Genomic DNA, 24399 nt, shown 5'->3' with positions numbered 1-24399 from the left:
TATGGCCTCTCATTCTAGAATACCCCACAAGGGGAAACATCCATTCCATGTCTACTTTGTCTATCCCCTTTAGCATCTTATATACCTCAATTAGACCTCCTCTCATCCTTCTAAGCTCTAGCGAGTATAGGTCTAAACTGCTCAATCTCTCCTCATAAGATAAGCCCCACATCTCTGGAATCAATTTAGTGAACCTCCTCTGAACCGCTTCCAGTGCAACTACATCCTTCCTCAAGTAAGGGGACCAAAACTGTGCACAGTATTCCAGGTGCGGTCTCACCAGTGCCTTGTACAGTTGCAACACTTCCCTATTTTTATACCCTATTCCTTTAGCAATAAATGCCAAAATTCCATTTGCCTTCCTTATTATCTGCTGTACTTGCATACTAGCTTTCAGCGATTCATGCACAAGGACACCCAGATCCCTCTGCATGGAAGCATTCTGAAGTTTCTCTCCATTTAAATAATAAGTTGCCTTTTTATTCTTCTGACCAAAATGGATAACCTCACACTTATACACGTTAAACTCCATCTGCCAAATTTTGGCCCATTCACCTAATCTGTCCATATCCATTTGTAAATTTCTTATTTCTTCATTACAACTTATTTTCCCACCTATGCTGGTGTCATCTGCAAATTTAGCTATTGTATCTTCTATCCCTGAATCCAAGTCATTAACATAGATTGTAAATAGTTGGGGCCCAAGGACCGAACCCTGTGGCACCCCACTAGTTACAGCTTGCCATCCAGAAAAAGACCCATTTATCCCGACTCTCTGCTTTCTGTTGGTTAGCCAATCCTCTATCCAAGCTAATATATTACCCCTAACTCCGTGTGATCTTATCTTGTGTATTACTCTTTTGTGAGGTACCTTATCAAAGGCCTTTTGGAAGTCCAGATATACTACATCTACAGGATCCCCATTATCCACTTTGCTTGTCACATCTTCAAAGAACTCTAGCAAATTAGCCAAACATGATTTACTCTTCATAAAACCATGCTGACTCTGATGGATTGCATTTTGACTTTCCAAATGCCCCATTACTGCTTCCTTAATAATGGATTCCAACAGTTTCCCATTGACAGACGTTAAATTAACTGGTCTATAGTTTCCTACTTCCTGCCTCCCCTCCCTTTTTGAATTTTGCATTTTTCCAATCCACTGGAACCTTTCCAGGATCCAGGGAATTTTGGAATATTATTACCAATACATCCATTATCTCCGCTGCCACTTCCTTTAAGACCCTGGGAAGTAGGCCATCCAGGTCCTGGGGACTTTTGTGGATGCCTGCTTTTTATTTAAAGTTGCGAGCTGTCAACTCTGCAGCAATTTCTTCTTTTAAACTCTGCAGGTTTTGTTTTTTCTTACCTGTGCCCTGCAGGTTTCATCTCTTCACTCTGCCAGCTGATTTTTTTTAAACTTCAGTGCAACTTGGCCACCACTGCTGCAATTTGCTAAGCCCTGGGATTGCCACCTATTCGAAAATGTAAGTACAGCTTCTTTATTGTAACTTTGCTCACCATCTTGTAAACTGTCCAGGATCTTTGACTTTGCATTACTCAGGATCTTGCAAATTTTCTATTTTTGCTCACCCATCTTTGTGATCTGTCCAGGTAGTTTTTTTTCCCTTATTACTCTGAATCACTTGGGCATCTTGCAATAAAGTCCACTCACTCTGGCGGATTCTTCAACTTCTAAGGCTATAGCGAAGCTTCTTCAGCTTTTTCTTCAAGTTTTCTTCTTAAGTGCATGTCTCTCTAGTTTGGCTTCAGTTGCTTGTAATTTTTCATACCTTGGGATGCTGTCCTGGGTTTATGCATTTAGCTGCCATCTTTCATATCACCTCAGATCGCCACAGCAGATTATGGTGCTATCTCTGATGTGATTAGTTGTAGAAGTGACCACTACTGCCAACCATGTTCAGCGCTAATGTCCATGTTGTAATATGGTGCGTGGTGGTGTCTCAACAATGAGATATTGAGGCTTGTATATTTAAACATGAGCCATTTATTGTTAACCTTTAATTATTTACAGATCCCAGGTTACTGTCATGCATGGTGTTGCTAAGTCGACGCAGGCTGGTTCCAGACTCTTCTCTCGAGATGGTTCTTTCAGTCTATTACCATATGACTCTATACGTCATACCAAAGGTGGTGCTATTCTCCAGTCCCATGTTAACTTTTGCTCTGCTGAGCACCTTTACATTACATTGGCATGCAGGCATATACAGCATCATACAACATTATCAGTGTGAAATTGTAGCAGTATTAACAAAAGAAAGACTGCAAAAATGTCTCCTTCCATACTTACGTTATATCAATGAAATATTGATTGAAATTTCTACTTATCATATATTTGTGAAAAATTGAGGTCTGCCACCATATTGTTCTTAAAGAGCATTTAGAATAATCTTGCGAGTCACAGAAGCAAGCCAAGGATGTTTCAACTATCCTTATACACAGCAACTTACTTAATAAATAGTTGGAATTGGAAGTTGTTACTCAGAAGCTAACACTGTCCTTTTTATTTTGACTTTCAAACAACCTTACAAATCTAATAGCGGAATTAGGTGTTTAAACCAATGTCGTAACAATCTATTAGAATACAATCCACTGCAGGGAAGAAAGCAGTTCTGTATCATAAATGAAATTTAGTTGTAATCTCTAGTTACAGCTTTTAGATGGAGCATTCAGTAAGGTGTGTAGGTTAAGCATGTAGCTTTTCACATCGTCTATAGAACACTGTTAATGCAAAAAAAAACTCATGCTCAGCATACTGAACCATGAATAGAAAAAGCTGCTTAACTCTTTTAGTCTCCTGTATACTGATTGCTAAAATAAGATTCTTTTCTCTTTCTGAATCCTATGTACAGAATCTTGATTAAAAAATAGAAATAAAAAGCAAACTATGAATGCTGCAAATGTGAAATAAAAACACAAGATGTTGGAAATGCACATCAGGTCAATCAACATATTAAAACTGAGAGGACAGCACGAGTCCACATATATATATCACAAAAACTGTATCATACATATTGTCACCAAATCCATTCAGTATAAGATGTCCTACTTATGTGAAATTGTGTTTATATTTATATCCATTTCTCTATCAACAGATGATCTGGTTCGGTGTGGTTTCATTTCTTCTTAAATGAAATGGTCTCTAACCTTAATTTCTACTTCCTATTAAAATCAGAAAACAGTCATTAATTTTACAAATAAAATACTCAAAAATGTCTTTATAATACATTGCAACTCTGGGAGGTGTCCTGCCTAATTTGGTTAAAAGCACTGGTGCCCTATGTTGGAGCACTAGTTGAAGGAATAGTGGAGGGAGATATATTCCAGGTCACCTGCTTCAAAATAAGCACTGGCAAAAACATGACTCTCCCATCTAACACCTCATGGACAACTGACATGTAGCCAAACAGACCAATAGGAAAATAAAGGATTTCGCATCCTCACAAAAAAATACAGGGGGCAAGATTTTAAACCCCTGCCCACTGCTGGAATCATCCAGTCCCACCAAAAGTCAGTGAACTTTTGGCTGGGCCCCCAAATCTCAGGTCCCACCATGACAGAGCCAGAAAATCCTGGCCAGGGAAACCTGAAAAGTATTCAGACATTTTAACACAAGTAGTTTATTTCCAGCTTGAAAAGCACAATTTAGTCAATGAGTAAAAAGTGATTGGAATGAAACACTAATACGAAAGTAAAACACTGCAGATGCTGGGCATATGAGACAAAAACAAAAATTGCTGGAAATACTCAGCAGGTCAGGCAGCATCTGTGGAGAGAAACAGAGTTATCAGGTTGAGATGACTTCTTAACCTGAAATGTTAACTGTTTCTCTTCACAGATGCTGTTTGACCTGTTGAGTATTTCCAGCAATTTTTGAGATTGGAATGAGTTTGTCTTTGACCTTGACAATCCCTGTATTTCCTGAGTCTCCCTTCATCTTGTAAATTCTCATCATCTTCCGTACTCTTCAGGAAGACTGATCACGTTCTGTAAAATAGAGTATAAAAGATACATCATTGTATAAAATGAAAATTTAATTATTCTGTAAATAAAATACTGATCCATCACTGAATCAATAAAATTGATCAATAAAATGTAAAATACCTCTGTGCTTAAAGGCTTGGACATTTCTAGGATACTTGTGCCATACTGGAATCAAACAGAGAGAGATATAAAGATCTGTAGGTCAAAAAAGTCAGTAATCTTGACATTTTTTTCTTTGGATGACATTCCTAAACTACTGTATTAATGTACATTATGTAACTAGTTCAGATCTTGGTGAACATGTACACTATACCTTTAAAAAAAACTGACGTCTGTATTGATGTTTTAGAGTGTTATGAACAAAATTTGACGTCTTACACAAATACAATTAGTTGTTACTGCTATATATTTCAAATATATACAACAAAAATAACATTTTAATAAAAGTGAGCATTTGAATAATGAAAGCTGATTGACCAAATTCAATTCCTGTCTGAGAAAAGTTTAGCTGATCCTTTATCTTGTGTCATATTGGAATGCAACCACAAGCAAAGGATAGGGAATGAGTATTTCCACTTTCTTTACAGGAGAGATTAAATGATGATGGTGCAAGGCAAAAGGAGAAGGTAATGAGACAAGTAAAGAAACTAAAGAGATGGGACTAGAGGAGGGGTAAATGGAAAAAGCAGAATCATCACCAAACTGCTGCTTCCATGCAAACATCTTTGGCAAGGAGTCTTGCCCCCGCACAATGAACACTTACTCTCATCTTTAGAATTCTGGTTTCACCTGGACCACTCCCTATGGCCTCCTGTACTCTCTGGATCTTTTCAGTGAGAACTGCTGGTGTGACATCTGTTGTCTCAATTTCTCTGCTCCCTTCATTCACTCTAACCTACTTCCATCCGAAATTGCAAAGCTCCATTCCTTCAGGTCCAACCTAACATTGTCATTAAACATGCTGGCAAGGAAGGCGTGCTTGATGAAGCAATCTTTACCTAGTAGAGGCTGAGTGCCAATTCTCTCACACGTTCTTCTACTTCCCCTGGACCACAATCTGCCCACTACTGAACATCAAGCCACCACTTCCAAGATTATCACTGGCTTTATCCCCTCTGGGGATCTACTCTCCATGGTCTCCAACCTCATGGCCAGAATTTTATGTCTCGCAGGCAGGCGCGTGCCCAACCCGAACGGACGTGAGATAGCGCGAGATGACCGTCCCGACATCATCCCACACGCGAGCAATCTTCAAATCGATGGGTGCGGGCGAGTGTTGGAGCCAAGCCCACCAACAATTAAAGGGCCACTTAAGGCCATTAGAAAGGCAATTGATCCAGATTTTACATTGCCTGTGTGATTCACGGTCGTTGCATAGGCAAAACTGAGCAGATGGGCAGCCCGCTTTTAACAAAATCTCATCTAAGAGTGGGATAAAAAAAGGTCTGCAGCATTGCCATTGTGAGTAGTGAGGAGCTTAGGAGATAGTTTGCTGCTGTGCACAGTTGCTTCAAGCTGGTGACTGATGCTCTACGTTCAGCTGGGTTCTGACATTTATTCATTTTCATATACATGAGGCCAGCCAGGCTGAGCAAGCCAGAGGGTTTGCGGCGATTGCTGGGTTTCTCTGCATCCAGAGTGACACTCCACAGGGCTGGAGACTTAGAGGTTGAGGGCCACTGTGACCTTCAGAGCCACTGGCATAGGCTGTCCACCCACAGTCAGAGGTGATCTCATGCCCAATCTTCTGACAAATGGAGATCACGGTCTCCCTGGAGAGTTGGAATCTCTTTCAGAATTGCAACTCTCCAGGGAGACCAAGACACCTTAATTCACCCCCGATAGGCCCTTTCTTCTCATGTAAGTGCAGGAGATGCAACACTTGCCCTTTTAATTCCTTGCTTCCCACTGTCTAGGGCCCAAATAATCCTTCCAGGAGTAACAGTGATTTGCATGCACTTCTTCCAATTTAACATACTGTACTCACTGTTCATGATGAGATCTTCTCTACCTTGAGGAGATCGAGTGCAGATTGGAAGACCACCTTGCGGAACACATCCATTCAGTCCACCAGCGTGATCCCAAATTCTAGTCATGTGTCACTTTACAGACTGGCTGAATTTGTCCTCACATCTTTCACTTTGATTCCACGCACTTGCTTCAAATAATTACTGTTCTATCGGAACCTATCTGGGTCCTAGCTATACCTCCCTTTTTATGGGTATGTGGAGCATGCATTGTTCCAGTCCTACTCAGTTCCTCTTCCTCACCTCTTTTTCTGGTACACTGATGACCATAACTGTGTCATTTCCTGCTCACACCCCAGTTGGCCCACACCTACTCTAACCCATCTATCTTTGGCTTCCTACACTGTTACAATAAACCTCAATATAAATTCAAAGAACAGCACCTCATCTTGCAATTAGGAACTTTACATACTCCTGGGCTCAATATTGAGTTCAAGAATTCCTATCATAGCCTTTGCCCCATGTTTACAGATAGCAGCTGTTGGGATTGCCATTTATACCTCCTCTATGTCCACCTCCTGTTTCTTTACTTGTCCCATTATCATCTCCTTTTGCCTTATCATTTAATCTCTCCTGCCTTCCACCCTATCATAGAGATTCCCTTTTGTTTTACCACAATGCCCCAAAGCTATTGTACTTGATTAAAACCTGTAGTTATTCTCTATCTACAGATGCTGCCGAACCAGCATTTTATGTTTTATTTCTATTTCTGGGGTGCACTGCCGCACATTCAACCAATTTCATGGCAGGAGTGTACTTGAAAGCTCACAGAAATTGAAGGCCTCAATATTCTGTCTCATTTCATGTAAGCCCTCTTCACAAAAGAGGCTGTCTATTTAAAGCATGAACGTGGCTCTATTGTAATTACCTCATTTGTTACAGAAGGATCAGCCCCATTTTTCAGCAGCAGTTGGACCAGGTTATCATGGCAGTTGAGCACTGCAACCTACAATTTTAAATAAATGGTACATAAGGAACCCTATGAAACTTCAAATGTCACTGTGAAGCTTCAAAAGTATAGTTAAGGACATGATTGACCTAACCAGATTTGAGCACGACCAAATTTGGTATTGGATGATCAACTGGTGTGCACCAACTGTGGCCGAGACCTCAATTATGAAGAAACAAAAGTGGATATTGTTCCAGGGAAGTGGTGCAGATAGGAGATTGTGAAGATTTAGTCATCAAAACCAGGATGGTAAAATTGTAACAGGTGGATGGTCAGGAGAGGCAGATGGAAGTTACAGCGGATGCTCAGCATTGAGCTATGGGTAATTTTCACTGTATATAGAACTGGTTTAAAGACTTTGAGACATTCAGGAGGCTGTGCACAGCAAGGCAAATAGGGAGGTATAGGTGGTGGGATTGAGGGAGGACAGCAGCAAAAAGAAATCAGAAGAGGAGGCAGAGCTAATGTAAGCAGAGGTCAAAATTGCTGAGGCTGAGGAATAATCCAGCACAAAGACTGAGCAGGGAAAACAGTGAAGATTTCAGCAAGAAAGTCACCAGGGGACTTTGGAAGGCAAGGGAGATTTTGATGCTGCACCTAATCCTACGGTGATTTCCAAATCACCAGCAAAGAGAAAAATAGCAAGCTTAAAAGTCCATTATACAGGCAAATTATTTATTGGCTTTTCAAAGCTGTAGTTGGAACAATTAGTTTTCAGCATTTTATAACACAATTAGTCTTCAGACCACTGGAAGCAAAGAACAGTACAAGTAGAGACAACCTTCTTCCAGAAGCTTCTAAGAATCCAAAAGGACAGACAACTGTTAATTGCAAAATCCTGTTTTGTTCAAATTGTTTACATGTTGTGTTTCATTTACACTTAGCTCATTACAAATGTTTATACGCAGCTGAGAGAACTGCAACTCCTGATGGTAAGAAGTACAATTTATCATTCAAACATTAATGTGACTTGTAGGCAACAAGATTAAAACTTGTGGTTCTTTTTCATCATCTTAGTGGTGTACTCAGTCCTTTTCTTGTGTCTCTGAGGCATTGGGCCATTGACTGCGGTACTCTCCACCGTCAATTCCCTCACAGTAATCATTGTCCTGTTGATGATGTGGTTATTGTTCAAATATGTTAAAGGCTCCAGCTGAATTAACATGGTTTTACTGGGTACATGTGATCACAAGGTTGCAAATTACTTCAGGATGAGGAAGGGCATTCAGCCCATTTAAATAAATCCATCTAGAATAACATTACCATCCCCCCATTGCTGCATCTGATTGCTTTCAAAATGATTCCAAAGTGTTCACCTGCACTACTCTGCTCAGAAGTCCATTCCATGCACGATCACATCCTGTGTGAAGAAGAACCTCCTGAGATCAGTCCTAAATTTAGCCCTTACTAGATGCAACCTGTGACATCTTGATCTACTTCCACAGTTTAATTCTGAGTTAACATTCTAATGGAGGTTCAATGGACCCGTTGTTGTCATCCCGGGGACCACATATACCCTTCTCCAGTTGATCACTTGGGTTAGTGGGATTGGAGAAGGCAACAAAATCAGCCAAGTTGTCAGGCTCTACCACCCCAGTCTATGTGACAGGATAGTGAGGGGGCATCCAACAGCCTGAGCTGCTGTGACAGGGGCTGCAAAATTTAGATTGGATAAGGTCTTGGTGGTCAGTTTCCCTGCTTGATTTTCCTCGATTTTCTGCTTCTACACTGCCTGATTTGGGGCAGAATTACAAATGAAAATCCAGGCTAGGATCTCTGACGTAACAATATTGCAGTCATGTGTTCCTTTCTTGGTGGATGAGGCACATACTGTCATTGTGCATCTGGACATCTTTAACTTTAATTTTTGTTAGAGTTGTCTTATCAAGGGCTCAGCTTCACTTCAGTTTGTATGGGGTATCAGCAGGGATAATGGTTGCAATAGGAGGAAATGTGGCAGGAATTTGAACTAGTATGAAGCACTCGAGTGAGGTATTACATATAAAGTTCAGCACACTAACATTTTAGTGTGATTGTCTCTACATATATATGATGTGTGGTTTGCTACTAGTCTTGCAGAATGAAGATGTCTATATTACAATTTCATTTTGAGGTTGTCAGTACTACCATTGCAGTCTGAGGATATTTGGCCAACGTGTGGTATGAAGTGTTCACATCAGGAAGGAACACAATACCTACCATTAGTGGTGTTTTTCCCATCTTATCTTGGATATTCACATTTGCACCTGCTTTAATTAAAACAGAAGCAACCTTGGTATTGCCATTCAACTCGCATTAATGGTGTACACAATGAATGTCCTTCAGTGATGTCAACCAATCACAATAAACAAAAGAAACCAGAACAAGTATGTATGCCATATTAAAACAGCCTTGGTTACCTCATTATGCAATGCAGTCAGTGAGGACTGGTTAATAGGGCAGAAAGAACAAGTCCATCATATGTGAGCACGGTGCATTAATCCAGCTGCCTTTCTATTATTTATTTTGGGAAGTAACTTTCCCCCGCCACATTTCCGATAGTTCACTGCCAAATACTATGTTATTTGTGAGCGCAGTCTGCTACGCCAGGACGTCAGATTCTTCCTTCTGCCATGTCAGCACACCCTGAGTCACCCCATAAGAGAACAACTGAGAGCAGGAGTTCACCACATGGGGCATTAAAGGTGTTAAATGAAGGTACTAGTGCCTCACTATGCTGTGCAGTCAACTTGCCATTCTAATAGCTTTATTATAAGTCAACTTAAATAATTAAAATAAACAACAGAGCAAGTTCAGCCATTAGTCATGCCCTCTGCCAGCCTCAATTTGAATCCACACCAACCTTAGGCTCTGAGGGCTGAATTTTAACTGCCAGGATGGGGGAGCTCGGTATCAGGTTAAAGCTCTGAAAAATGATGGCATGTGGGGAACCCAACATGTTCTTCATTTAACAGGGAACATAAAAATCCCCTTAAAGCTGTTGGGTCAGACACTTAAATATGTTAAGTAGCAATTAACTGACAATTTAGCCTAGCAACCTGGCTTTAGTAGCCAGCACGCAAGTTTCCTGAGTTGTGTAGATCTCGCCAGAGTCCACTGGACAACAGCACAATTGGAGGTCATACAGCATTGAAACATACACACTGGAATAGTGATACTGAATAGCTGTGGCCTTGCCTAGTGAAAGACTTGTATCCCTCACTTGCCTTGAAAGTGTGATTTCCCTGACTTACAGGACAGTAAGAACCTTGAGGAAGTTAATTCACTTACTCTGTATCTTACTCACCTTGGCCTAAACTTATTCTTAGCCTTTGTTGTAGAATGAGAACAGCTTATGTATTATATCAATCTGAGAGGAGGAGCACTAATGCCAACACCAGCAGCAGCAGTGGCAGCAAAAATAGCTGCCTTCCCCACAGCCACATGTCACTCCAGCTCAAAGGGAGTGTCTGTCATGTCCCTAAGACATGAAAGAGGTCATAAACTGTTTAAATCAAACCTTTTTTACTTATTTAAAAAGTGGACTTTGCTGAACCAAAAGATGGCTGCTACAGATAACATGATTCACAAGTTGGCTACAGGTCTGAAAATTTCTAAGAGCAGTTATAGGACAAAAGCAAAAGTTTGAGTGTAAGAATAAACTACACTTCTGATTTAAACTTAAAGAGAGTTTGCTGCAAGTCACTTTAAAAATTGACCTCATCCTTGTGGAATCTCACACCTCTTATTGTGAAGGCACATTACAATCAACAAAACCATGTACTAACAGACAACCTGTCTCCCAGCCTGGTCCAAAAACAAAGGAAGAGCCATTGAAACTCATCATACCTGCAAAGGCGCTAATAGCTACCAATTATCTCTTACGGCAAATAATGGATTTTGACCAGAGCCATTGAAACTGCTTGTTAGCCTGCAACTGACTCGTTAGTCAGCAACGTCACATGACCTAAGCTTCTGGCCTTTGAAAAGTTTTAATATTACATTTCTATACACGCAACTCAGTCTGCTGTTTAACCTCCAGCCTGCAAACACCATAGCAGGTCTCTAGGCTGACCAATAGCCCGCATCAAGTCTAAGCCTCCTCAAAGCCAATTTCTCTGGAAGATTCCTGCCATCACCTGCTGAACAGACCAAGTCTCTGTATACTGACCTCATCTCGCTGCATCATCAACTTTAAAGTAATTCTGCAAATGCTGCTTCAGTATTACCATTTCAACTAGCTGAACCCACCTGAATTGTAACTTCTCCCTGAAGGAACCCTCACTGGATGCTGAATATCTGGACTTTAGCAATCATGTGAACTGATATCTATACCTGTATCCTTTTACTTTTAGATTATTCATAGTTGTAAAAACTCCTCTTTCCTATCTTCTTATTGTGTGCTTGTGTCTGCATGAAGTTGCAACCATCCCTCGGGTTTGAATGTAAGAATAAACTATACTTCTAATTTAAACCTAAAGAGAGATTGCTGCAAGTCACTTAAAAAGTTGACCTCACAAACAGAGGGTTTGGGAAACATGCCACAGCCTATTTCTAAAATTAAAACACCTCTGCTTATAGGCAGATAGGAAGAAAAATAAAGGAGATTTGGTTTGCCTTTCTCCCCTGTCCATTTGAGAAGAAATACCCTCAAAACAGGGTCTACAAATATAGGATCAGCTTGACATGAAGGAGGAACAGTGCCTCAGGAGCCTTGGTTCTTTGTGACATCTCATTACTGACATCTGCAGACTTTCAGAATAGAGCCTCATTCCATGACAGCCAGATGTGCATGCACTGCCAGCGACCATCAAGGTCACCAAGCACTGAATTTCTTCACCACTGACTCTATCCAGGCATCTGCTAGGGAACATCTGCAGGATCTCAGAGTCTGCATCATGCAAGTCATATCCCAATTCACAGATATCATATTTGCCAAAGTCATCCAATGGGTACACTTTGACACTGATGAGGACAATCAGATATGGAGGGTTCTTGCCAATGGGACAGTGACTGGATTTCCACGGGTTCAGGGAGTCAGAATGCATATAATTAGAAATCAAGGTAGCCTCGGATCATCCTGGAGCATTCATCAACAAGGAGGGAATCGACACCCTCAAGGTGCAGATCGTTCATCCATGTAAGGCCATAACGCATTTATCCCAGAAGCTGTCATTACTCCTACATCCTGCACCAGTCAAGGTTATCACAAGTTTTGCATCTCCAAGTGAATTGAGCAGATGGTTCCTTGAAGCAAAGGTTATCCATTGATCACCTGGTTGATGATGCCTCTCAGGAGCCCCGCTAATGATGCTGAAGAGATGTACAACAAGAGCCACATCACCACAAGGACTATCATTGAGCAAGCCATTGGCTGGCTGAAAATGAGATTCAGTTGCCTTGACAGATCGGGGAGTGCACTTCAGTATGGGCCAACAAAAGTGCCCAGATTGGTGGTGGTCTGCTTTGTTTTGCACAATATGGTGCTGCAGAAAGGAATGGAGCTGCAGGGGGAGAAAGCAGTGGACTGCTCAGCATCCTTCAATGAAGAGGAGGAAGAAGAAGAGCAGCTTGAGTCATAGAAGCATAATGTGTCCAGAGTGGCTGCAGCAGCAATTTTGGCTGCAAAAGAAGCCTGTGATAGCCTCATATAGCTGTAGTTCAGATAGTGTATGAGCCTAAAGCCTAATAGCACCCTCTGGGCCCAACCCTACCACTGCTCCCCCCCCATCTCCCCCACCCCACCCAATCCCCTCTATCTCACTACCATAATACAAAGCATTCCCATGGTCATAAATCGCTCCATCACAAGCACACAATTTGCACATATTCCACTCTCGGTGTACCATTCTGAAGAAGCCTTTTGTTCATTGGGAAATTGGAATTCAGCAATGGAGAGGGCAAAATGATGGACAGGTCATATTTTTTAAAAATCTTCCTTCATTTACAATTGCACAAATGAAATAACACTGATTATAAAACACCCAAGTGAATCCCCTTGTGCAAACAGTGAACATTTTGGGTAAATAAAATTGGGCTAAATTGAATGCTTCTGAACCAGTGTTTGGATTTTTGGGATGATATAACTTCTTGGGCCAGATTTTCGTGACGTCAGCAATCTTCATGAGGATGGGGTGGGGGGGCGGATGCTGTGGGCCTGCTAACTCACCTGCACTTCTATTGGGGATAATGAAGCTAGTGAAGGACTTTTTAAAAGCCTGTCTTCTTGAAGTCTTTTGAAGTTGCTGGAGGCAGCCAGCATTTAGGAGCTGCTCGCTTCAGAACAGCTGTAGGTAGGCATGAAACAGGACAGTGCCGAGTCAGGGAGATCAGAATTGTTTGTGAAGGTCAGTGTTAATTCTGATCATAGGTAAAACAACTTACTCCTTTGAAGTGACATTTGCAGCAGCTCTTCACAGGTCAGGGTAGGAGTCAAAATTAAGAACTTTTCCATTTCAGGGGGTGGTCACCCTTCTGGCAATGCATGGGCATTGGAGCAGTGGGTAAGGCTGTTCAGACTCCCACCTGAGCACCAGGAAGCATGTAACTGGAAATGGGTGCTGCACCCTCAAAGATCATGGCCCTTGAAGATGAAGATGAACCTGCATATGAAGGAGGACAGTTGAAAGAACTCTTTCAGTAGAATCGGATGGCCTCATTACACATGATTGGTCAAGAGCCCAGCTTCATATAAAGATTATTTCAGCAGGGGTTTCTGTTTTGAAAACTGGAGAGACCTGTTGACTTTTCTTGATTGACATCTTTAAATGGTTATAATAAGTTATTTCTGTGATCTATTTTATCAATGTCCCAATGTTTATTTACAGAAGATTAAGAGGCGTGAAGTGCTTAAAGCCCCTGTTATTGATACTTTTATAGGGTTGTAGGAACAGCAGCTTTTTTTTTCAAAAGCAGATTTGTAAATGGGTGGATTTTTTTTTCTGAGCAGTTCCACACATGCCATGGTTACTACATGGCTCACTGATTCTGTACTTTGTGTACACTGGGGGAATGGGCATGCAAGGGCCATGATTTGGCATACGGAGCTGTGGGTCAGGGCCTGAATTAACAGGAGTTGACAAGGAGGGCATGGAGGTGGCATGGGGAGTGGACGGGGCAATGAAGGGATATGAGGGGTGAGGGACTAACAACCTTCAATACAACTGGGACGAAATCCCAGAGAACCAAAGCAGGCACTCAGCCACTCCAGTGACCACCTACACTCTGCTTCTGGAGTTGGTGGACCCAACTCCATCCTGCACTCCTGCCGCCCCAGCCATCCTGGAACAAAGTTCGCAACATTTTGGGTGAGAACAGTGAGTCAGGAAATTTTCCAACCTACCGTACCTGCCTCGGTAGTGAAAATCCTGCCCAAACTCTCTCCGGGCAACCAGTAGCCTGAGCGATGGCTGTAGTGGCCGTATAACTGAGTCCCACATTTCATCTGACCCACTTCCTTTCCGGCTGCCACTGGATCTATTTGGACTGGAAACCAGTCTCCACATCAATTAAGGGTTCACTGCTCTGGAAATCTGAACATTAGTCAATTTCACACTGACACAAAAGCAAACCTGGCTCCTGTTTCCTGCCTCTGAGTCGGAAATCCAACCTATTGTGTCCCTAAAGTGAGGGATGTCAGTGCTGGAGAGCAAAATCTTATTTTATTTTTTATCAACTGGTCAGAGTATGAACTATTCCCAGCTCACATACATCATAACTTTGAAAGAAACTCTCTGAATTCTCCACCAACTCAATGCTGCCCTACGACCCCAGCAAAAGACTCCCCTTCAGGCTCTTTTAATCTGGCCTGTTTTGATGGCACCTTTAAAATCTTAAATAAGAACTGCCACTTTTATAGGAAAATCACATAGCAAAAACATGTGGAACAAATTAGAACTTTTAATGGTTCCAGTTGTTTAACATTTATAAAGCTATCTAGTTAATAAATTACATACCTTGCAACCATCTTTAATCATCCACTCAATCACATTGAGGTGTTCCCCATCTGTAGCCCAGTGCATGGCAGATGAACTCCCATTGTCTCAGGATTCCCATGTAGCTCCAAATCTCCGAAGACATTTAACAACATCCAGGTGCCCAGCAAAACAGGCTAGCATTAAGCTGTAACATGAGAAGGGTGTGCGTATTGCCTAAAAAAAAGTCACATATGATTTCCTTCCCTTTCTAGTATTTCCCACACTTTAGAAACAGTAAATTGAAAACTCTGTATTTAAAATTAGTTTTGAAGATTAAAGCCATATTCTTACATATGATTCAAAACCAGCAGAATTTCCTTTATCACTAGATTGAACCAGGCTGTCAAACAATCTCTCTGATGCCCTTCTCCCATTTGCTTTATTCATTGTTTCATCTTACCTGTTTTACCTCTGCCATTCTTCTGATTAGCCTCAGCACCAAATTTTATCAGAATTTCCACCATCCTTGGAGAGAATTAAGTAGACAATTATTAAGACATATGTCACTGTTGAGGAGGGTTTTTTTAAAAAGCTACTGCAGGACTGGTTGGGTTTGTTTTTTACCATACGCTATACAAATTAAACTCTGTACATGTTTCCTTCTATGCAACAAATGTTTTATATGGACTGTTTTATTGGATATTGAATTGATTTGACTGAAAGTAGATCCCTCCATTATTGCGACCAATGTAATATTGATACAGGCAACACAGTAAAAGATCCTCCATTCTGTTGCACTTTGGGTAAAAGAGCTGGGCCAGAATGTTAGCTTCTCGCTCCGGCGAGTTCTGAGCCGGGGGGGGGGGGGGGGGGGGGGGGTGGTGGTTTTGGGGTGGGGGGGGGGGGGGGGGTGGAGTGTGAATTTGCATGGATGGGATTCCCTCTGGGATCCCTCCCGCCCCAGCCTGGTTGTGAATTTACATTGGGGCCGGCAAGGCCTCAGATGGGAAGACTGCCCTTGTCCCAATTAAAGCCAGTAAGTAGCCACTTAATGGCCACTTAAGGGCCTTTCCCCACCCAGCCTCAATTTTTAGACAGGCAAGCAGATGACAGATCGGGAGGCAAACCGGAAAACAGAGTTCAGTCTCAGGTGAGAAGCGGGGTGGTGGGTGGGCACCTCCATCAGAAGCCCCCTCCTGACAGTGGGTGGGCGCCCTCCCCTTAAAGCCCGGTGACCTCTGGATCTCCCTTCCCCACCCCCCAGCCTATCCCTCAGGACCCTGATCACCTCCATGTGTCCCCCCCCCAGGCTTTCCCTACCCTCTCCGCCCTGGGACCCCTGACACTTACCACTTCTCCGGTTCCAGGCACTTAATTCCAGGCAGCTCCCTTCAGTGCCTCTTATGGACACTGCAACACTGTTCCTGGAGGGATTGGAGAGCTTCTGGCCAATCTGATTGGCTGGCAGGTCTCCAAGGTGGAATATCCTCCTAGTGACGGGCAGAAGCCCACCTTATGCCCATCAGTGCTCGTTAGAGCGTAAAATGGCACTGGGCCTGCTGGTGTCAGCTGAGCCCCCGCCATCCTGAAAATTCAAGTCCTGGTGTTTGTTTTTTTTACATTGCAACCCTTTCCCAATTTGCAGGGTACCTACCCTCTCTTATTTCATCTTGCCCCTCCTAATCAGCCATATCCAATCTCAACCCAGTTCAGCCCACACACCAACCAGAGCAAAGCACTTTGCTTCGATCAGCAGCCCATCCATCTTAAATATCCACTCCCTGCAACATCAGTGAATTATGGCTGCAGTGTGAACAATCTACTAGATGCACTGCAGCAACTCACTAAGGCTTCTCTGAAAGTATTCCCAAAACCACGTCATCTAACAGCATGAGAACACCATCATCTCCAAGTTTCCCTCCAAGTCACTCATAACCTTGATTTGAACATACATCACCATTCCTTCATCAATGCTGAGTCAACAGGTGGGATTTTCGGGCCCTGCCCACCACCGGGATTTTCTGGACCTACATTTGGCTGGGCCATCGAATCTCCCGCGGCGGCTCACGCAATGACAGGGCTGGAAAATCCCAACCAATGTCTTAACCTAACAGTATTGTGGGAGTACCTTCACCACACGATGACAGCAGTGCAAGAAGGTGGCTTTCTACTACTTTATTAAGGTCAATTTGGAAATAGCAGTAACTGTAGCCTTGCAAGTGACGTCCATATTCAATTTTTTTTTAAATGTTATACATTTTGGGCTATCCTTTTGCACCCAGGCTTTTACCATCACATCTCATCGTTCTCTGTACTATCCTGCAATGTTGTTCCATCTTATTTCATTCTTGTCATTTCCGTTTTCCCGAATCATCCACATGTTCTTTCTCATTCTGTTCTGTCTTGACAGGATTCCATTGATTTTGCTAAAAACTTTGTTATGATTTCACAAGAATTCAAGAATGAGGAATAGATCATTTGGCCCCTCAAGTCTGTCCACCCTGTAAAAAGATCACGGCTGATCTGATTGTGGCCTCAACACCACTTTCCTGCCTGTTCCTCATAATTCTTGACTCCCTTGTCGATCAAAAATCTATCCAACTCAGCTTTGAATATATCCATTAACTCAGCCTCCATTGCTCTCTGAGGAAGAGAATTCTGCCAACTAATGAAGCCCTGAGAGAAAAAATTTCTCATCTCAGTCATAAATGGGAGCTCCCCAATTTTTAAAGTATGTTTCCTAACAATCCTGCAAAGATGTATGTTTATAAGCAGTCACTTCAATATTAGCCATCATCACCTTTCCCCAGGGGCAAGGTTACTTTTTACGAGGGAAATGAAGGTCACAAATATTAAATTATACATAAGCATAATTTAGTGGTTATGTCTGCCAATATTTGCAAATTACACATGTAGTAAAGCAGAACATAAACTATTGATGTTCCTGGTCTGTGATTTCCTCATTGTATGCATTGTAAATACTTGCAAAAATGTTTCAGAGAAACATAAATGAGTGTAGGTATAAATTGTTCAATATTTAAATAGATGACTATAAAGCCTTTATGACATCAAACTTAGTGAAGTGTGAAGCATAAATGTGATTTTAAATGTGCAGATAGCAAGTTTTTCAGTTTATGATTAACTTACTGTCTCGAGATCACCCACCTGTAAACTGTTGTGGTTTCATATGGAACAAATAAATCAAATCAAACATTTTCCATTTTGAAGATCAGATTTTAGCTGAACTGCAAGATACAGTATCACTGTAATATAAAACTCTGACCTGTGACTGCTGAGACAACAGAAATATACAGCTCCAGTTCTCCCAGTCCCTTTCTTCATATGTGTTTATTCATAATAAATAGTGGGGCTGTCAAAGAGACAATTTTTCCCACAAGTGTCCCAGATCCAGAATTCACAAATGGCTAATTTGCAAGTGAGTTGCCTTGGTGACAGTCCCAAATGGGGTATTATATCTAAATGTCGAGATAATGTACTGAGTTAGTACCACAAATAAAAGTTAAATTATTAAACAATTATAATTTTAATTTTTTTTTAAAGAACCATTTTCTAAATGCTGTGTATCAACAGCCGTAACAGATAGACTGTTGGGAGTTCTGGTGTTATCGGGTATTCCAAATGCCTAATACAAAGAATGGTATTTTGAATCCTCCTTTTTTCTCTTCTGCACACAGTTACTAATGTGTTGAGGGCTTGGCTAATGACTAACTCCCTAAAATTCTGTTCTCAAAACATTGGTGACCTATTTACCTCACATACTATTTCACATCTATTGATGTTCTCTACCTTTTCTTTCTCCACAAATCAACTTTGCACCATCTGGTTTTCTACATGCGCTGCATTGCCTAGGGGGCAGTTGATATAATTTTCATCTGCAGAGTTTAAATCCTAAGAGAAATGTTACCTTCCAGTATTGTTTGAGTTGGCTCGCCATCTGAAATCTTTCTAAAACCATCAGTAAGCCATCATGTGGCTGACTTGGTGTGATAGATTGAGATAGGGACCACACAGAAACAAGCATGAATGTTAAAGGATGCTTTAAATTATTTCTTTTACACTGCACATTTTTACAAACTATAGGAATACAATTTTTAAAATATAGGAATCCTCACAAATAGATCTCACAACAAGGCTGTAGCTAAAATGTAGACAGATCCTTAAACTGTGCAAGCTGCCTATTTCTGGACTACCAAGAAACTGCCATATGACTGAGACACCTAGGATAAATTTTAAAATCATGGATTCAAATATTGAATTCAACAGGCTAACAGAATAGAAATTAGGCAGTTAAATAATAGAAATGTCGGAAATAAACACTGATCTCTTAGTATCGTAAAAGATAAAATTCAACCTAATAGTTTGGGTGTAAGAAGCTACAATAGAAGTAACAATATTACCACCATTTTCTGTATTTATTTTAAGTCTCTGTTATCCATAGTTTTTTTTTCCTTTTTACTTAGTTTGATGTGGAATTTGTCATTGGCAATCTAATGATATGTTGGTAAAAGCTGCAGGACATTTCTGGGATTTCAAACATAAGACTCCGGAAATGTACATATTGACATATAAACATGGAAATTCAAAAACCACCGGAAATTAAAGCCAGCATTTTATCATTGAACCACTAAAGAATTTTGTATCCATTGGACAAATGAGTACCTTTGGTATCCTTCCTGAGCAGCTAAAATAAGTGGATCAAGAATATCCACCTTCACATTTCTGAAAGAGTAACAAGTAGGTTCACAATTAAATTCTTTTGAAATTTTCATACTAATAGCAGAAAGTCTCTTTTAAATTTAAATACCCTGTTGGTACTTCATGCCCACACATGAAGAATGAGTGGTTCGGTGGGCTGCTGACACCCATGGAACTACATCTAACTTTCAGAAAAGGTACAAGATAAAGAAAACTCATATATTAAAAAATACAAAAAAGGGCAGATTAGTGCTGGGACAAATGGTTTCCTTAGACATTAATTTTTATGAAGTACTTGAGTTTACAAATAATTTAGAATTCAGGTTATCATTTGAGTTTTCCAGAAACAGTTGTCATATAACTGGTTACTGATCAATATATAATCGGAGTTCTTTGAATACACACTGCTGTGTCTTATATTTAACATTGTTTCTTTTGTAAAAGAGTGAAAGTTGATAGTCCTAAACTCATTTAACACCAATATATAAAACTCAGTATTAATGGGCGGAATTTTCCATAAATGAGCGGGTGGAGGGCGGTTTTGGCAGTGCCCACCCCGCTGTCTCGAATGGCAGGAACTCCATCCTGTTTCTGCGCTTGGAGCCTCATTAATTATGCAAATGAGTGCATCGGTCCGAATCGCCTGGTGGGTCTGGAGTTGATTTGTGTGGCTGCCATCAGCTGGCGTTCGCAGGTCCAGGTGCCATTTTTAAAGGGCAGTCCAACACACAATCTCACTCTCTCCACTGCCCACCAGAGATGTCTGGCAGCCAGAAGAGGAAGGTTGAGAGCTTGCAGAAGGCAGCACCCGCTTCACGCACCAGGCCCTCCAGCCTTTGATCAGAGGGGTACAGGCGCAAAGGCATGTGCCCTATTGCAGGGATGGCTGCAGAATGCACAGCAGGCTCACCCCACCAGCCTGGGAGGCTGTCACAGATCAGGTCAGTGGAGCTGGCATCCATGCCCAAAACGCCATCCAGTGCAGGAAGAGGATGACTGACCTCATCTGCTTCACCAGGGTAAGTCATCCTTCAACTCCCTCCAATATCAAACTCTCATCATGGCATCATGTACTCCAACAGCTACTCTCTTCAGGGGTCTCATGCAACTATTAGCAGGGGACACATATCAATACTCATTCTCTCAACAAGACTTTCACATCACCACCACCTCATCTATCCTGTTGCTCACACTCCATCCTCTGGCCCTTCTGGGGAGGGCTCACCACACACAGGGGACATGCAACTCACCCAATTTCTGCTCCATCGCTTCTCATCACATGCTTATCTTTCTTCTTCAAACAGGCCAGGCTGGCGCACAACAGGTGCAAGAGAGTACAGAGCAGAGGAGGGACAGCTGCCGTCAGTGAATTCGAGGAGGCTGCAGCCAAGCTGAGTGAGGAGGATAGGGTTCACTCCTGTGGGGAAGGGGAGATCGGCCTCTTCCAGCAACCCCGCACAGATCACAGCTCCATCACCTCATCAAATCCTGACAATCACAGGGAGTCATATGCAGTCTTATCTAGCTCATGCTCCTTAATCAATACTTTATTTTCTATTTTCTAGGCACCGCCATATCAAGGCCACCAAGCCAGTCCAGCACCAGTGCGAGCCCACAGAATTCATCTGAGGAGGAAACTCAGAAGAACTGACATGGCACTCACACACACACCCTCCACTAACTCAGAGTCACACCCGTCGGTGGGGCACAGCTGTAGATTAGGCTCGAGCTCACTTTCTGGGGAACACCTCACTGACGCATCCCCGCAGCAGTCAGAAACAGGGACAGCCTAAGGTCCAGCACTCAGAGGGCTGCTGGAGACCAGCCACCCGCTCAGTCCAAGTCAGATGATGAGTGTCTGGAAGTGGCTGCCAACTCGATGCTGGAGATTTAATGACAGGCAGCGGAACATCAGGCAAAGATTCGGCAGTCATTGAGCAGACTGGAGTGAACAATAGAGGAGTCCATCCACTTTCTGTCTGATGTCATGGCTCTGATATGAGAGCACCTCGGGGTCACCATGGGAAGGCTGGTGACCACCATGGACACCTTGATCCAGCAAGCCTTGCCGGATTTGCACTCGGCCCTGCACTCCACGGCCACACACCCGGTGGGCATCATCAAGATGTAGGCAACATGGGGGCGAGGCACCTTGACCTCCCTCCAGGTGCATCATCCCTTGCAGAAGTCAGGGCGGGGCCCTCGGGCACCCACAGAGAGTTGAGTGTCAGCCGCATACCCCAGGAGCCTCCTCTCAGGACAGTCCAAGGGTGTGCAACCACTCACAGCCCCGTCTGCCTGTGATCCCATCCACTCCAGCTTCTCAGGCCGCTGAGAGCGCTTCTGCCCTGAGCAAGTGACCCTTATCAGGCCAGGGCCCTCCAGGCCACAGGCCACCAGAGGACATCCGCCAAGGTCATCACAGACATCAGGACATAGCAGGTAGCAGGCTGCCTCCACCTCTGTTGCGGATGTTGGGGTTGCACCCAGGCTTGGTGGTAGAGTTAGGAATGTTAAGAAAATTTGATGTCACATTTACATAAGACCATAAGACGTAGGAGCAGAAGTAGGCCATTTGGCCCATCGAGACTGCTCCACCATTCAATGAGATCATGGCTGATCTGATAATCCTCAACTCCACTTTCCTGCCTTTTCCCCATAAACCTTGATTCCCTTACTGATTAAAAATCTGTCTATCTCCGACTTGAATATACTTAACGACCCAGCCTCTACAGCCCTCTGCAGTAAGGAATTCCACAGATTCACTACCCTCTTGAGAGAAGAAATTCTTCCTCATCTCTGACTTAAATGGATGACCCCTTACTCTGAGATTATGCCCTCTGGTCCTAGACCCTCCCACAAGGGGGAACAAACTCTCAGCAACTTGGGTCACAGGTATGCTAGACATGTAAATAAATTGCACTTTTGTGAATACATTTGATGGTTATGTGAATGTTCTTGGCAATTGAAGGCGTGATTTTGTACTTTGGAATCTTATTTTGAAGCTTAGCCCCCCTCCCAATCAGTAATAGCGCCCCCACTGTGAGGTTCATATTCCTGTGATGTCAACCTCAGTTGAACTAGTCTCCTTACCTCTTGTGTGATGTCAGGGAGATGTGTTTAAATCTTTGTTGGAAGTGTATGATGAAAGCGTTTCTAACCGTGCTTCTTGAAAGAACACCAGTGAATGAGGGCAGCTCATCAGCATTGATATTCCAGCAGCATTTGTGTTTCCTCAGTGGTAGTGGCAGATGGAAAGACATGCAGGGGAGGAGGAGATCCCTAGGGATGTCTACATCTCAGTCACAGCAGTGTTTGCATCTTTAAAGGGCGGCAAAGGCTTTAAGTCTTCTCTTGCATCTCTCTTGTTCCTAAGTGGACTGTCTGTTCCCAGAGTGAGCTCACTCACAGGACCCCACAGACCAAAGCAAAGATCATGGCCTGGTGATTCATGAGGCAGGGACATACAAGTGTGAATGCAGGACTCGTTCTTGCTGCGAGTGGGTGGACATCTCCTCAGCTAAAAGAAAATGGCATTGAGGCCTAGGAGAGATTTGGCCACACTTACCTCACTTGACTTTACTCTTCCTGAAGCCTGTCAGTGGTTACCGTATTACGAGCATGTCTCCCACGTCTTCCTTCCTCCATGATGTGATCGTGCTCACACTGACCCTCAGCAGCCTCCTGAGGTTCCTGGGCCTCCAGATCTTCATCCTCCGATGAGCTCTCATCCTCCTCCAGGTCATCCTCTGGTAGGGGATCACCTCTTTGCATAGCCAGATTGTGAAGGGCGCAACACAATGCGATGATGCGGGAAACCCTGTCGGAAGTGTATTGTAGTGAGCCACCTGAGCAGTCCAAGCATCTGAAACACACCTTCAGGAGCGCTATGGTCAGCTCTTTAAGGGAGCGTGTGGAGCTGTGAGCAGCATTGTAACTCTCCTTGGAACAACTCTGAGGGCGACACACTGGTATCATCAGCCAGTGTTTCAGTGGATTCCCCTTATCCCCAAGCAGCCATCCCTGAAGACATAATGGCCCCTCGGGAATCTCAGGCATCTGGGAGTGACTCAGGATGTAGGAGTCATGGCAACTCGCAGGATACCATACACAAACGTGCAGTATGTGCTTCCAGAGATCACACACCAGTTGTACATTGATGGAATGATAGCCCTTGCGGTTTATAAACATTAGGGGCTGCTGCCATGGAGCCCGTATAGCCACATGGGTGCAGTCTACTGTACCTTGTGCTCTTGGGAGGCCTGAGATGGCGGTGAAGCTGGGGAATCTCACATCTGGCTATCTTCATCCACAGCAAACCTGACATAATGATGGGCCTTCCTGTAAAGGACATCTGTGACCTCCTTTATGCATCGATGTGTTGCGGACTGAGAGGTCTGCACGGGTCGCCTGTTGATCCTTGGAAAGAACCAGAGGCCAAGAAATTGAGTGCTGCGGTCACCTTCAAAGCGGTCACCTTCCACTAGCAGGGGCTACCCTCCAACTCCATGTGATTTCAGGTCTTACCGAAGAAAGAGGCATATGTGATGTACCAGATCTCAGGACAAGTGCATAAGTGCACAGCATTGCCTCTCACTCATTTGTAAATAGGAGACTCTTGGACGATAAACTCTAGGTCTGGTGAGTCACCTCCGTTACCTAGGTCCCTCCTCCTGACCCTCCTGCTCATGCTCTGGCTCTGACCCTCCTGCTCATGCTCTGGCTCCGCTTGACCGTGTCCCTCCTGCTGGTGCTGCGTGCAGAGTCGCCTCTCCCTCCTTCACCTCCTCCATTGCATTAGGACCCT

The 24399-nt window shown here is 43.1% G+C and overlaps 1 protein-coding gene across 1 annotated transcript in view; it reads right to left on the bottom strand.

Annotated features, from left to right (window-relative positions):
* Nucleotides 1-3972: 3972 nt before the first annotated feature.
* Nucleotides 3973-24399, bottom strand: part of fank1 (fibronectin type III and ankyrin repeat domains 1) — a 65586-nt gene continuing 45159 nt past the window's right edge. The window contains 7 exon segments of the mRNA XM_041209293.1: nucleotides 3973-4008; nucleotides 4126-4170; nucleotides 6901-6978; nucleotides 9181-9252; nucleotides 14916-15085; nucleotides 15340-15401; nucleotides 19557-19616. Coding sequence (XP_041065227.1) covers nucleotides 3973-4008; nucleotides 4126-4170; nucleotides 6901-6978; nucleotides 9181-9252; nucleotides 14916-15085; nucleotides 15340-15401; nucleotides 19557-19616 — 523 coding nt within the window.

Source organism: Carcharodon carcharias, chromosome 17 (genome assembly GCF_017639515.1).
Source record: "Carcharodon carcharias isolate sCarCar2 chromosome 17, sCarCar2.pri, whole genome shotgun sequence".
Lineage (NCBI taxonomy): Eukaryota > Metazoa > Chordata > Chondrichthyes > Lamniformes > Lamnidae > Carcharodon > Carcharodon carcharias.
This window is presented reverse-complemented; position numbering and strand designations above follow the sequence as displayed.